Source organism: Pseudochaenichthys georgianus, chromosome 12 (assembly GCF_902827115.2).
Source record: "Pseudochaenichthys georgianus chromosome 12, fPseGeo1.2, whole genome shotgun sequence".
NCBI lineage: Eukaryota > Metazoa > Chordata > Actinopteri > Perciformes > Channichthyidae > Pseudochaenichthys > Pseudochaenichthys georgianus.
The window spans coordinates 28,271,353-28,284,560 of NC_047514.1; the positions used below are offsets into that span (position 1 = coordinate 28,271,353).

Consider the following 13,208-nt stretch of genomic DNA (forward strand, 5'->3'; position numbering starts at 1 on the left):
GGTCCGCCTTCCGCCTTCCACCTTCTCTTCCCCTTTCTTTGTCTCAAATCCATGTTTTCGCAGGTCAGACGTTGATGAATTGCTCTCAATGCAAATGTAAACCACTGTAACACAACTGGGTAGGATTGAACAACTTGAACCGTTTACTTCACATGCATTAAACCAAAGGAGACCAATATAGATAGCTCAAAAGCTTTCTAGTAGTTATCGTAAAGCTGTGTGCACTCGCAATATCCATGTTTTTTTGAATGAGAAATAACATGTTTTTTAAAGTTAGTCATGACACTAAGGCGTCGGAGGAAGACCTGAAGAAAGTTAACGTTGTTATTTTTGTCCTGTCTCCATCTCCTCATTCACAGACGATGTTGAATTTAATTCAAAAGAAGCTACAGGACAGAACGGTGAGTCTGAGTTTACCTTTGGATCTTTTGAACTTTAAATGTATTGTTTTATCGACACTTGTTCTAACCATCACACACCTTTATCACATTGTTGCCATCAAATGCAGGGGATAGTTGTAAATAATGTTTACTGTTGGTTCTCCCTCAGTGCGACCAGGTGATGGAGTTCTCCTGGAGCGCTCTGTGGAACATCACCGATGAGACGCCGGACAACTGTCAGATGTTCCTTAACTGTCGGGGCATGAGTCTCTTCCTGGAGTGTCTTCAGGTGAGTTCACGCAGCCGTTTCTCTTCCTAGCTTCCAGAGGTCACGACTGCCTTCAGGATTTATTCCTTACGTTATATCTTGTGTGTGTCCCTGATAAAACATTGTGCTTTAGGACTATTAGGGCAATCATTACATTACATTGCATTTAGCTGACACTTTAATCCAAAGCCACTTACAATAAGTGCATTCGACCAGGAAGAGACAACCTTGAAGAAAACAGAATCATAAAGAACATCAGGTTTCATAGAGCCAAGTATTTCAAGTGCTACTCAACTGGCTTTAGATAAGCCAGTCCTTTATTAGTATATAAGTGCTCTGTTAGCAGTTCTTTGTTAGTAATTCTATCGCTCGAGGTGGAGTCGAAAGATGAGTTTTCAGTCTGCGCCGGAAGGTGTGTAAGCTTTCTGCTGTCCTGATGACAATAGGGAGCTCATTCCACCATTTAGGAGCCAGGATAGCAAACCCACGTGTTTCTGCTGATGGGAACTTGGGTCCCCCTCGCAGCGAGGGTGCAGCGAGTCGTTTGGCTGATGCAGAGCGTAGTGCACGCGCTGGGGTGTACGGTTTAACCATGTCCTGGATGTAGGAAGGGCCAGATCCATTCGCAGCATGGTACGCAAGTACCAGTGTCTTGAAGTGGATTCTAGCAGTTACCGGAAGCCAGTGGAGGGAGCGGAGGAGCGGAGTGGTGTGGGAACATTTAGGAAGGTTGAAGACCAGACGAGCCGCTGCATTCTGAATGAGCTGCAGAGGTCGGATGGCACATCCAGGTAGACCAGCAGGAGGGAGTTGCAGTAGTCTAGGCGTGAGGTGACGAGAGCCTGGACCAGAAGCTGCGTGGCTTTCTGGGTCAGCTGGGGACGCATCCTCCTGATGTTGTAGAGCGTGTATCTGCAGCAGCAGGTTGTAGCAGTGATGTTTGCAGTGAAGGACAGGTTGTTATCTAGGGTCACACCCAGAGTCCTTGCAGTCTGAGTCGGGGAAACAACAGAGGTGCAGATGTTGATAGTCAGGTCAAGAGTGGGACAATCTTTTCCCGGAAGGAAAAGCAGTTCAGTTTTGTCAAGGTTGAGCTTGAGATGGTGAGCAGACATCCACTGAGAGATGTCAGCTAGACAAGCAGAGATGCGTGCGACGACCTGGGTCTCTGAGCGGGGGAAGGACAGGGTTAGTTGATCACCTCTGTGTAATAGCACGCACCTCTCCCCTCATCATATGATCTTACTACAGGAGTTTCCAGACAAGCAGGAGCTGCATCGCAACATGTTGGGGCTTCTGGGAAATGTTGCTGAGGTGAAAGCACTGAGACCCCAGCTGCTCACCCCCCAGTTCATCACTGTGTTCAGGTAAGAGAACTCAACCAGATGAGAGTGGACCTCTTATAAATAAAACATTTACAACCTATAGGAAGTATATTCATTTCTTTAAAATATATATATTTCATAGTGACATTCAGTATCAAACACAATTACCATACAGAACAAAGCTCAGACAAACTAAATGAAGTCGAATGTTTGTGAGGGTACGTTTCTGACGGACCTCATCAGACGCGTGTTGTTTGCACCAGCCCCCTCACTGTGTGCTGCTCTGACAGTAACCTGCTGGACAGTAAGGCGGATGGGATCGAGGTGTCCTACAATGCCTGCGGCGTGCTCTCACACATCATGTTTGACGGCCCGGACGTTTGGTCCATGGAGGATCCGCGCAGAGACTCGGTGATGGACAAGATGATGGACGCCATCCAGAGCTGGGACGTCAGCTCACGCCGCAACATCAACTACAGGTGATCATCTGGTTATTTACTGTGACCATGCATCATGTTACGGGCAGTTCTCCCCTCATCAGCGGTTTCACCGTAGTATGGATCCCGTGGCGCCTCTGAAAGTCAGGTTGGAAGCAGCAGTTGGTCAAAAAAGAGATTTTTTTAAATAAGGGTTTTACCAGAGGTGGGAGGGTTACTTTCAAAATATGACTAATTACATCAGAAACCTCATTTGAGTTTCAAAATAAAAAAGTAATTGAACCTGATTACTTTCTGTTACTTTTGGATTACATTTGATGAGGAAAAATAAATGAAATAATAAGATGTTTTTTGCTGAAGTGTGTGTAACAATGTAACCTTAGAAAAGAAGAATTCAAGATATTTTATAACAAACAGAAATGTAGTAACAGTAACCAATGTTTAAGATGAATACATCAAAAGCATAGACATTTTATTTTTGTTTAATAAATCAGGTGTCGATCTACTGCATTAATAAAGAAATGTATTTAGAATAAAGAAGAATGAAATTAGCCTTAATATAAACCATAAAGAAAATGAATTCAGTACCTCTACCTATAATATATCCGTCTTTATTTAAAAATATCGTGTAACACTGAAATCCTGCTAGTAATCTATATCTTTTGAAATGGAACAGTAATCTGATTACTTGTTTTATTTAATGCAACTGTCATGGAATACACTTACCTTTTTTTGTATCGTGATAACGTAATCTCGTTACTTGTTATCCGTTAGATTCAGAACTAAGTAACAGCATGTCAGTGTATCCTGAGTTAAGGGTCTCAGGATACAGGTTAAGGGGATTCCCTCTTTTTGAAATGTTTAAAGTGACTGTGGTCCCTCAGGTCGTTCGAGCCCATCCTGCGCCTGCTGCCTCAGAGCATCGCCCCCGTCAGTCAGCACTGGGCCACCTGGGCCCTCTACAACCTGGTGTCAGTTTACCGTGAGTACCTCCTCCACCACGCTCACAGTTAGCTGGGCTGACGTGCCCCTAGCTTATAATAAAACACATCAGCCAGTTTTTAACTTGTGTCCTTTTCTAACATTATCATTTCTCTTTCACATGTCACCAGGTTGCTTGTTCGCTTCTTCAGTCTTTACTGCTTATAAAGACGAGATAATATACTGATCCCAGTTTGGGAAATGATTTTGTCACAGCAGCATGTAGACAAGTATTGCACATGAATAACAAATAAAATAAAAAATATACATAAACAGCAAATAAATATGTACAAACAGTAACAAATAAACAAAACAAAACGGTATATATTTACATATCAACAGTGAAAGATGTATACCTCTATTGAATATACAGATGATCAAATTCAATATAATTGAAGTCAGTTTACTTTGATAGGCCAGATCTACCAAAATGTAAACCATTAACATTATAGGTTAGCACGTTGTACACCTCAACTGTGCTGTATACATTAAGAGCCTGTAATCATTCTCACTGTCTCTTTATTTACAATTATTTCTACAGCAAGCAAGTATTGTCCCCTGCTGATAAAGGAGGGAGGAATAAGTCTTCTGGAGAAAGTTCTGGAACTGGAAAGCTCACATCCGGAGACCAAGGACATGGCCAGGTAACCATTTTTTCTATTTGATAGAGTCTCCAGTACTCTGTCGCTTGTTGAAATGTTCTGTTTGCCAAGATCATTTCTACAGCTGATAATTCAGCCTGAGCAGCAGCCAGGAGAGATCACGGAAATCATAACAAATATTTGGTCCAATAATTTGGTCGTGAACAGACGTCAGTCATTTACTGCAGAAATCCCAAAATGTAGAAACTCATAAAGTCACCCTCACACCTCTGCTTCAGTTGAAGTCCATGCCAAGTCAAAAGATTCATTGGTATCTTGTTGCTCGGTTCTGTCTGTTGTTCACACTCACTTTAACATTAACATGAAGTCACATTACCTGACAGGTAGCTCACTGATTGGACAGTTTTGGTGTCATTCGACATAATCAGCTCTACACAGCCTTCGAGAGGAGCTGAAGATGTGACCTGTGATTACTAATCTTCTCTGCTGTCAAAAATAACCCATCTCCTAATAACTCATTATGAGAAGTAGTTGTCAATCTCCTGCTGGACTACATGGTGCTCTCATGAGAATGCTTTTTTGATGGTTCACATCAGCCAATAGTGAATCACAAAAGTCCCAGAAAACGTTGGGAGCGGATAGACTGATAGCATTTCTCCAGTCCTTAAAGGATGATGTATTTCAGGGGTATTCAACTAAAATGCAACGAGGTCCAGTTAGAGAAAATGTCTTTATGAAAGTTGCTTTATGAATTAGTGTGATGTATATTGAAGTAGCTGCAGCTTTATCTGCATGTAATCAACAGCTGACTGCCAATCAAATAAAGAAAGTACAATTCAAAAACAACAATATTTATTGTCAATTAACATTGAACTACATAGATATACAGTAAATACTGTGGATATGTGTAATGTTCCTCTCGGGCTGCATTTACAAATAAAATGGAGACAATAAATAAAATAGCTTTTTAAAATATGTGCATCTTAAAAGTGCTTAATTTTAGATAAATAAAATAAAGTGTAGCAGCAGCTTGAGTTTCTCTTTTCTTTGTTAACCGTTTCACATCATGACTCAGTTTCAGACGATTATAGAATCAGTCTTTACACATCATAACAATTGAACAGTTTAAAGTTTCTCTTTCTTTCCCTCTTATATTGCAGTCCCCCACTCACTTTGTTTTAATTCAGTGCGAGAATTGAGCTAGAGCTTGTCCTGCCAGGAGTTTAGATCTGGGCTGATCATGGAGTCAGGGCCATTCTCACACACATGCAGGTGCTCATTGGTTAGCCTCGGTTAGCTCATTGGTTAGCCTCGGTTAGCTCATTAGTTAGCCTCGGTTAGCTCATTGGTTAGCCTCGGTTAGCTCATTAGTTAGCCTCGGTTAGCTCATTGGTTAGCCTCGGTTAGCTCATTGGTTAGCCTCGGTTAGCTCATTAGTTAGCCTCGGTTAGCTCATTAGTTAGCCTCGGTTAGCTCATTGGTTAGCCTCGGTTAGCTCATTGGTTAGCCTCGGTTAGCTCATTGGTTAGCCTCGGTTAGCTCATTGGCTACCCTCAGTTAGCTCATTGGTTAGCCTGGGTTAGCTCATTGGTTAGCCTCGGTTAGCCTGCCCTGGAACGATATTTAGTTTTAATGTTGATCCTGGTGGACAGATCATATCGGGCTCTGAGACTGCTTATTTTCTGTGACCTCAGTTCTGACTTGAGAGGGAATGTTTGGTCAAACACTTTGTGTTTTGTCTCATAGTGGCGTGTTGCAGTGTGTAGTCAAGTCACCAATTCACGAGTCCAAGTCACTTCGAGTCACACCACTCTTCGAGTCGAGTCAACCAAGGGAGAGTCGTTGTCGAGTCCGAGGTCCAAGTCCGAGTCACCCAAGGAGTGTCCAAGTCGAGTCCGAGTCCGAGTCATCATTACTGGTTCGAGTCCGAGTCCAATTCCGAGTCACTTTAAGAAGAGTCCAAGTCAGTCCGAGTCACAAGTCTTCATGTATTAATCTTCGTGGATATATGTTTTGAAATGTAGCTGCTCCTCTACATTGCTTGTATCCTGTCTATTGAACTGCTGTGAAGCGACTTAGCTACCAATCTTGTAATAGGTGCTATACAATATAAAGCTTATTCTAATATTAATATTATTATTATATATAAATAAACTATATTTAAAATGAGTTACCTTTTTAGAGAGTGATTATATTGTATGCCAATATTTCCTATGGTAAAGTTTTCGTTTTGCACTTTTATTTTGATAGTAATAAGATTGGGACTCTTATTTTGAAGGAACTTTTACGGGTTATATCAGTTTATGAGATTTAGCCCCAGAAAGCACATGGCTACTTAGCATGCAAAATGATGTCATTATGCATGTTAAGTAACCATGTGCTTTCGTGTTATCGGCTGAATCTTTATTTATTGATTAGATCACGTTACTCTGATGATAGTGTTCAAGACAGCCTATATGTCTGAACTCGATCCTTAGAGTAATGTGTTACGGAGCCTTCTCTTCTATATTGTTTCCACATAACGAGCATTTTGCTCTTTTCCAATGTGGAAGCAGAATGTGTGAAAGCATACAGCACGATGCGGGGTGTGTCTGTAGACATCTCTAGATTGGAACAGCGGGGCCCAGTACGTGAACTCGCCATACAGGATAGAGGACATCAGACTCCAGAGAAAATGTGCTCGAGTCCAAGTCGTAGCGTCAATGTACGAGTCGAGTCCGAGTCATCGTGGGGGGGGGAATTCACGAGTCCGAGTCCGAGTCCAAGTCATCCTGTGCGAGAATTCACGAGTCCAAGTCCGAGTCGCGTCAATCAGTGCGCGAGTCCGAGTCAAGTCACGAGTCCCGAAAATCGGCACTCAAGTCCGACTCGAGTCCGAGTCCAGGACTCGAGTACTCCATCTCTGGCGTGTTGTCACTTTTAATGAGCGCCACGGTCTCTGAACAAATGAGACACACTGGTTCTGTGCTCCCAGTGGGCAGGAGGAACATGAACGAGTCCACTCAGGGTTAAAAGCTCTGTCCACTTTCCTCTTCTTGGAGAGCGCCATGTGTCATTATTTGTCTCTCCCTGTCTGCCGCTAACACGCATGTTCACTCTCCTCTCCGCTTCTCTCCCTGTATCGCTAATTATTCTCTTCACTCACTTTCCTCTCCGCTTCTCTCTAGAGGTTTCTCAATTAACTTAAATTTCCCCTCCTCGACTCCTATCCTCGTGTCTTAGTCCCGCCCGCAGGAGATGCGAGCGGAGGACTGAGGAGGGGAACCGAGGAGAGAGGAGGGGAAGCAGCAGGCTGTTAGAGAAAGGAGAACTCCTCTCCTCTGAGCGGTCATCTTAAAGAGACGTCCATTAATGATGACAGGAGGCACAGCAGCCTCTGTCTGATGGACAGATGTGTTCATGACCACTTCTATATTTACTTTGATTCATTCACAGTGCGGTGTCATGAGACAATAACAGGCTACAGATGCGGACACACACAACACACACACACCACACACACACACACACACACAACACACACACACACACACACACACACACACACACACACACACACACACACACACACACACACACACACACACACACACACACACACCACACACATATATTTATATAAATATATACAATTTAAAGTATGAGAGCACTCTCATAATAACATAACACAATCAGAGACTGGATATATCCCCCCCGCTCTCTGGTCGCTGAAATGGGGAATTGAAATTACGGGCCAAGTCTTAAAAGTAAGCAGAGGACACCAAACCAACTGAGACCCGTCTGTCCGCCGCATCTACGCACTGTACAACACACACCTACACACTGTACCACACACACACACCTACACACTGTACAACACCACACACCTACACACTGTACCACACACACACCTACACACTGTACCACACACACACCTACACACTGTACCACACACACACACACACACACACACACACACACACACCCTACACACTGTACAACACACACCTACACACTGTACCACACACACACCTACACACTGTACCCACACACACCTACACTGTACCACCACCTACACACTGTACAACACACACCTACACACTGTACCACACACACCTACACACTGTACCACACACACCTACACACTGTACAACACACACCTACACACTGTACAACACACACACACCTACACACTGTACCACACACACACACCAACACACACCACACACACACACAACACACACACACACCACACACACACACACACCACACACACACACACACACACACCACACACACACACACACCTACACACTACCACACACACACCTACACACTGTACACCACACACACACCTACACACTGTACCACACACACCTACGCACTGTACACACACACCCTGTACCACACACACCTACACACTGTACCACACACACACTACACACTGTACAACACACACCTACACACTGTACAACACACACACCTACACACTGTACCACACACACCTACACACTGTACCACACACACCCACACACTGTACCACACACACACCTACACACAACACACACACCCACACACTACCACACACACAACCTTACCACATGTACCACACACCACACCTACACACGGTTACACAAACACAAACCACACACACACATCACACACACACACACACACACACACACACACACACAACACACAACACACACACACAACCACACACACACACACACACACAACACGTACACACACACACACACACACACACACACTGTACCACACACCACACACTAACACACGTACCACCTACACACACCACACACACACACACACACACACACACACACACACACACACGACACACACACACACACACACACACACACACACACACACACACACACACACAACACTCCAGCTCTCTAAAGCATAATCAGGGCTACAGCCGTTGTGTATTTTATTATGTGAAGCACTAAATGGTCTTAGAAAAATCTGGACTCTTTGTTTTGTAGATATCTACTAAACTAATAAAATAAGAGGTAGGCCCTGTTATACTGAGTGATATACTATTTTTACACACTGCTCTGCATTTCTGCACGGACCTCACAGCTGTTCTCACTGGAAACATCGTGACGCGATGAAAGCAGTTTCTAAAATAATATCCAGGGGATGCATGCAGAGCTCTCATTGGCTGAGATAAGTCCGGCCGTGCGTCACGCCTCCACCGTTCCCGGAAATGCATCCGCGGAGGAGCCGTGGAGGAACCATCAGTGTATCCTCGCTTAGAGCTCCTCCAGAGAGCCTCCTCGACGCTCGGTGTGCATTTAGAGAAATGAGACGTCCTTCAAAATGGCGCGCTGAAATTCATTTCCGGGTCACTACCGGAGGACCGAGGAGTCGAGGAGTCGAGGAGGGGAAATGTAAGAATTGAGAAGCCTCTTCTGCCGCGCTCTCATCTCTTCTTCTGTGTTTCTCTCCCTGTATCGCTCACTCGTCTCTTTCGCCCCCTGTCGGCAGCGGTTAAAATAGAATCGCCCCGTCAAAATTGAAATCCCCTATTCATGTATTGATTATCGATCCGGACCGCGGTCCGCCTGTTGCCAACCCCTGATGTATTTGAACTAAAAGGCTGCTGACTGTTTGTTTAAGTTGTCACGCCTCCAAATGAGGTCTCCACAGGCCTCACAGCCTGTGGCTTCAGTATCCCAAGGAGTTAGAGGCTAGTAAGATGTAGCATTTAGCACGAAGAGGCAGAGAGCTACACACTCAGAGCTCACAGCATTCTCCCCAGCCTCAGGTAGACTAACCCAGGGTTTGTGTTAGGTGAGAAAGCACCCTAACAGTATTTGTACCAACACTCCTCTCCGTACAGGTTTAGGATGTACTGTCTAAGATGATCTTGCAACTGCTAACCTGTAAAACATTGACATTTTACAGCAAAGTAATGGAGGCGTGTGAAACCTTCAAAGAAGACCCCATGGAAACAAATAATGGACAGGAGGTCAACTTTGGACAAAGAGGTTGACCCCACAGGAGCCGTGATCCCCAGCAAACATCCCACACCCCCACCTGAGGCCCCTCCCACACCCCCACCTGAGGCCCCTCCCACACACACACCTGAGGCCCCTCCCACACACCCACCTGAGGCCCCGCCCACTGCCATCATCACAAGGGTCAACTGTGTGCATTATTCATATCACTCTTATTATTTCTTAGAGCAGAAAAGTGTCTCTTCACTGCAGTTTGGACACTGTGTGTGTGTGTGTGTGTGTGTGTGTGTGTGTGTGTGTGTGTGTGTGTGGTGTGTGTGTGTGTGTGTGTGTGTGTGTGTGTGTGTGTGTGTTGTGTGTGTGTGTGTGTGTGTGTTGGTGTGTGTGTGTGTGTGTGGTGTGTGTGTGTGTGTGTGTGTGTGTGTGTGTGTGTGTTGTGTGTTTGTGTGGTGTGTGTGGTGTGTGTGTGTGTGTGTGTGTGTGTGGTGTGTTGTGTGTGTGGTGTGTGTGTTGTGTGTGTGTGTGTGTTGTGTGTGTGTGTGTGTGTGTTGTTGTGTTTTGTTTGGTTGCGCGCAGCGCGCTCACTGAGACTGTGGCACAGTGAATATTAGCCCTGGTGTAGTGTAGCTGCAGGACACTTTGTGCACAACATTGATTTGTTATATATGTAAATACTCTCCGTTTGTCTCATCCTTTACTCTGTGTATGTTTTATAATATAACTGTAAACGATCATGACTTACTTTAGTATTAGGTTTGACTAACATATGGTCAGTGCGAAGAAACCGTATACAGATACCCCATATTCATTCCTGGAGTCTGTGTTCTTTAAAGGAGGATTTAGATTGGCATTTTCCCCGACTTGTTTATTCTTCTGATTGGACGATCCTTGTTCTGATTGGACGATCCTTCTTCTGATTGAACGATCCTTCTTCTTATTGGACGTTAATTCTTCTGATTGGACGCAGTAGTGAGGTTCTTGTAGGATTCACAACAGTCAGTTTAAAAAAAGATCAAACTTGCTGCAGCAGAATCACAGATATCATCTATTTTATACCACACGTTTTTTGTATTGTCATGACCGAAGTTACCCACAATGCAACTCAGCTACTCAATGCTAATGTCAGACAGATAGGCTTGGGATTAGATAGCATCAGGCTACAAAGCTTGTGTCTTTCTAACACCACACCCCCGCATTCTTTTAATTTCTTATTCTAGTCGTGCACATTTCACAACTATGAGGACTCGAATGACTCACCGAGTCGACCCCTCTGCAGTCACACCGCATTGCAGATGCCCCCCCACTCGCTCTGATGGGTACAATGAGGAAAGGCTTTCTGCTCCAGCTCTTTTGATTCTGCTTCGTCACCACAGTCATGGTACAGCAGACTCAGACAGAGTGGTAGTCAGATTGCATTTCACCATGGTAACGGTTCAGCTGTCTGTTTCTGGTGCTTTGAGGTGAGAGAGGAGCAGGATGTATCACTGTTTTGTTGTGAGGATCTCAGTTCTAGCTCTCTCACTTTCGCCAACTGTCTTCATGCTCTTCGCATTTGGAGAATTTACCAATCTATGGTGGGAATGTCTTTAGGTAAAGAGAAACACAACATTCAGGCCTCGGAGGACAATTTAAAATGAAATGGAACATAATGCAACAAGAAGTGGAATAATAATAAAACGTTTTTCAACGTTTTTCAACTATTGGATGTGCTTGTGGTACGTCACTGATAAACACATTGATAAACCTTTACATTTTAATAGCTCTTTTTTCAGCAAACTTTCTGCACATCCAAATCATATCCCATATATCTGTTTTTTTTAGAAAGCGGGAAACAGTTGTAATATATCAAGATCAAATAAAGGACCTTCTCTATTCTCATAATGTGTCTGGTTCACTGTCACATCAGTGAGCTCCGAGGGCCTGAGGATGTTTCACTGTTACAGATTGCGTGAGAAAGACTAACACATTTGATGAATGCATTTCCTTGCATATTTTAAAAGGGGATTCTTTTTTTATATATATATATTTATATGTTTTGCAACCTGCAAAAGTTGGCTAGTTCACACACTCAGCCATTTCTGGCACGTGGATTAGATTAATGCAATCAATTATATGGATAAGGGGAACGGTGAGAAGGCTCAACATAAATATAGCGCCACAGCACCCCTAGTGGTCAGCAGGGCGCCGATAACAGGACCCAACGAGCTGCTGTCTTCACTGGCATCTTTAACAACATGCCACTGAGACCATTTACAGGAAGTCGTGATTTTAGGGATTTTTCTGTAAAAAGCATTCAAATGAAAAGTCGCACTTGGTTGATGAAGGCAGTGTCTTCTATTCAGAACCAAGAGAAACATCATCTGAATTGGGAGCAGCTGACCTGTCATTTATATTCATCTTCATAGCAGGGAGGCGTGTCGAATCCACAGCGTTTTGTCAGAAGAATGGCAGACCGTTATATCCACACCGGTTCAGCGGTAACATCCTTATTATATTGGTATACATTACAAAATGCATATCTACTGATATTGTATATTTTTTCTGTATCTCTTAATGCTTTAAATAACAACCAGTTCCAATTCTCATGAATCTTCTATTTCATAAAATGTGTCCAGATCCTCGAGATATTCAATTCACAGCCAGGCTTAAATAAAAGTAAAGAAACATCAGTTAATTATCAACATTCTTCTATTAAATGTCAATAAAATAGACCTGTTTTATTTATACAATTGTGTTAAGGTCAGTTCTTCATTATGTTTCCATTTGTTTCCAATCTTCAAGTATAGCATTTTTAAGATTGTAATAGTCTCACCTTAAAACCAGGGATTGCCAGGACTCCAGCACCATGCAGGGAATCATAATTCACGTCTCCATTCAAAAGGCTTTCTAAGAGGTCACTTGGCACGGTGTGTGTGCAGCACGCTGTCTCCATGTGACCGTCACACATGGAGACAGTGTGTGTGCAGCACACTGTCTCCATGTGACCGTCACACATGGATTATGGTCATGAGTGAGGTTTGTTTAAGCTATTTCATATCAGCTGACCTGATGACTGGTTCTCATGTACAGTTTCTTTGTGTGATGAATAGGAGTCTGGTTGGTACTGCTCTATTTCTATCCCTTTCACAGTCATGGTGGAAATACATGTTGAATTAGACAGTCGTGTGAAATGAAAATCTTTATATTGACTCACTTAATGTTTCTGTTTGGAATTTTGGAAATGCTTTCACATATGATCAAAACAGT

At 43.6% G+C, this 13,208-nt stretch overlaps 1 protein-coding gene across 1 annotated transcript in view; it reads left to right on the forward strand.

The window, feature by feature from the left end:
- Positions 1-10,267, forward strand: part of zer1 (zyg-11 related, cell cycle regulator) — a 29,253-nt gene extending 18,986 nt beyond the window's left edge. Inside the window, exons 10-16 of the mRNA XM_034095748.2 lie at positions 360-401; positions 550-669; positions 1,900-2,015; positions 2,264-2,452; positions 3,295-3,392; positions 3,933-4,035; positions 9,910-10,267. Of these exons, the coding sequence (XP_033951639.1) occupies positions 360-401; positions 550-669; positions 1,900-2,015; positions 2,264-2,452; positions 3,295-3,392; positions 3,933-4,035; positions 9,910-9,997 (756 nt within the window). The 3' untranslated portion in view covers positions 9,998-10,267. The remainder of the gene's footprint in view (positions 1-359; positions 402-549; positions 670-1,899; positions 2,016-2,263; positions 2,453-3,294; positions 3,393-3,932; positions 4,036-9,909) is intronic.
- The last annotated feature ends 2,941 nt before the right edge of the window (positions 10,268-13,208 follow it).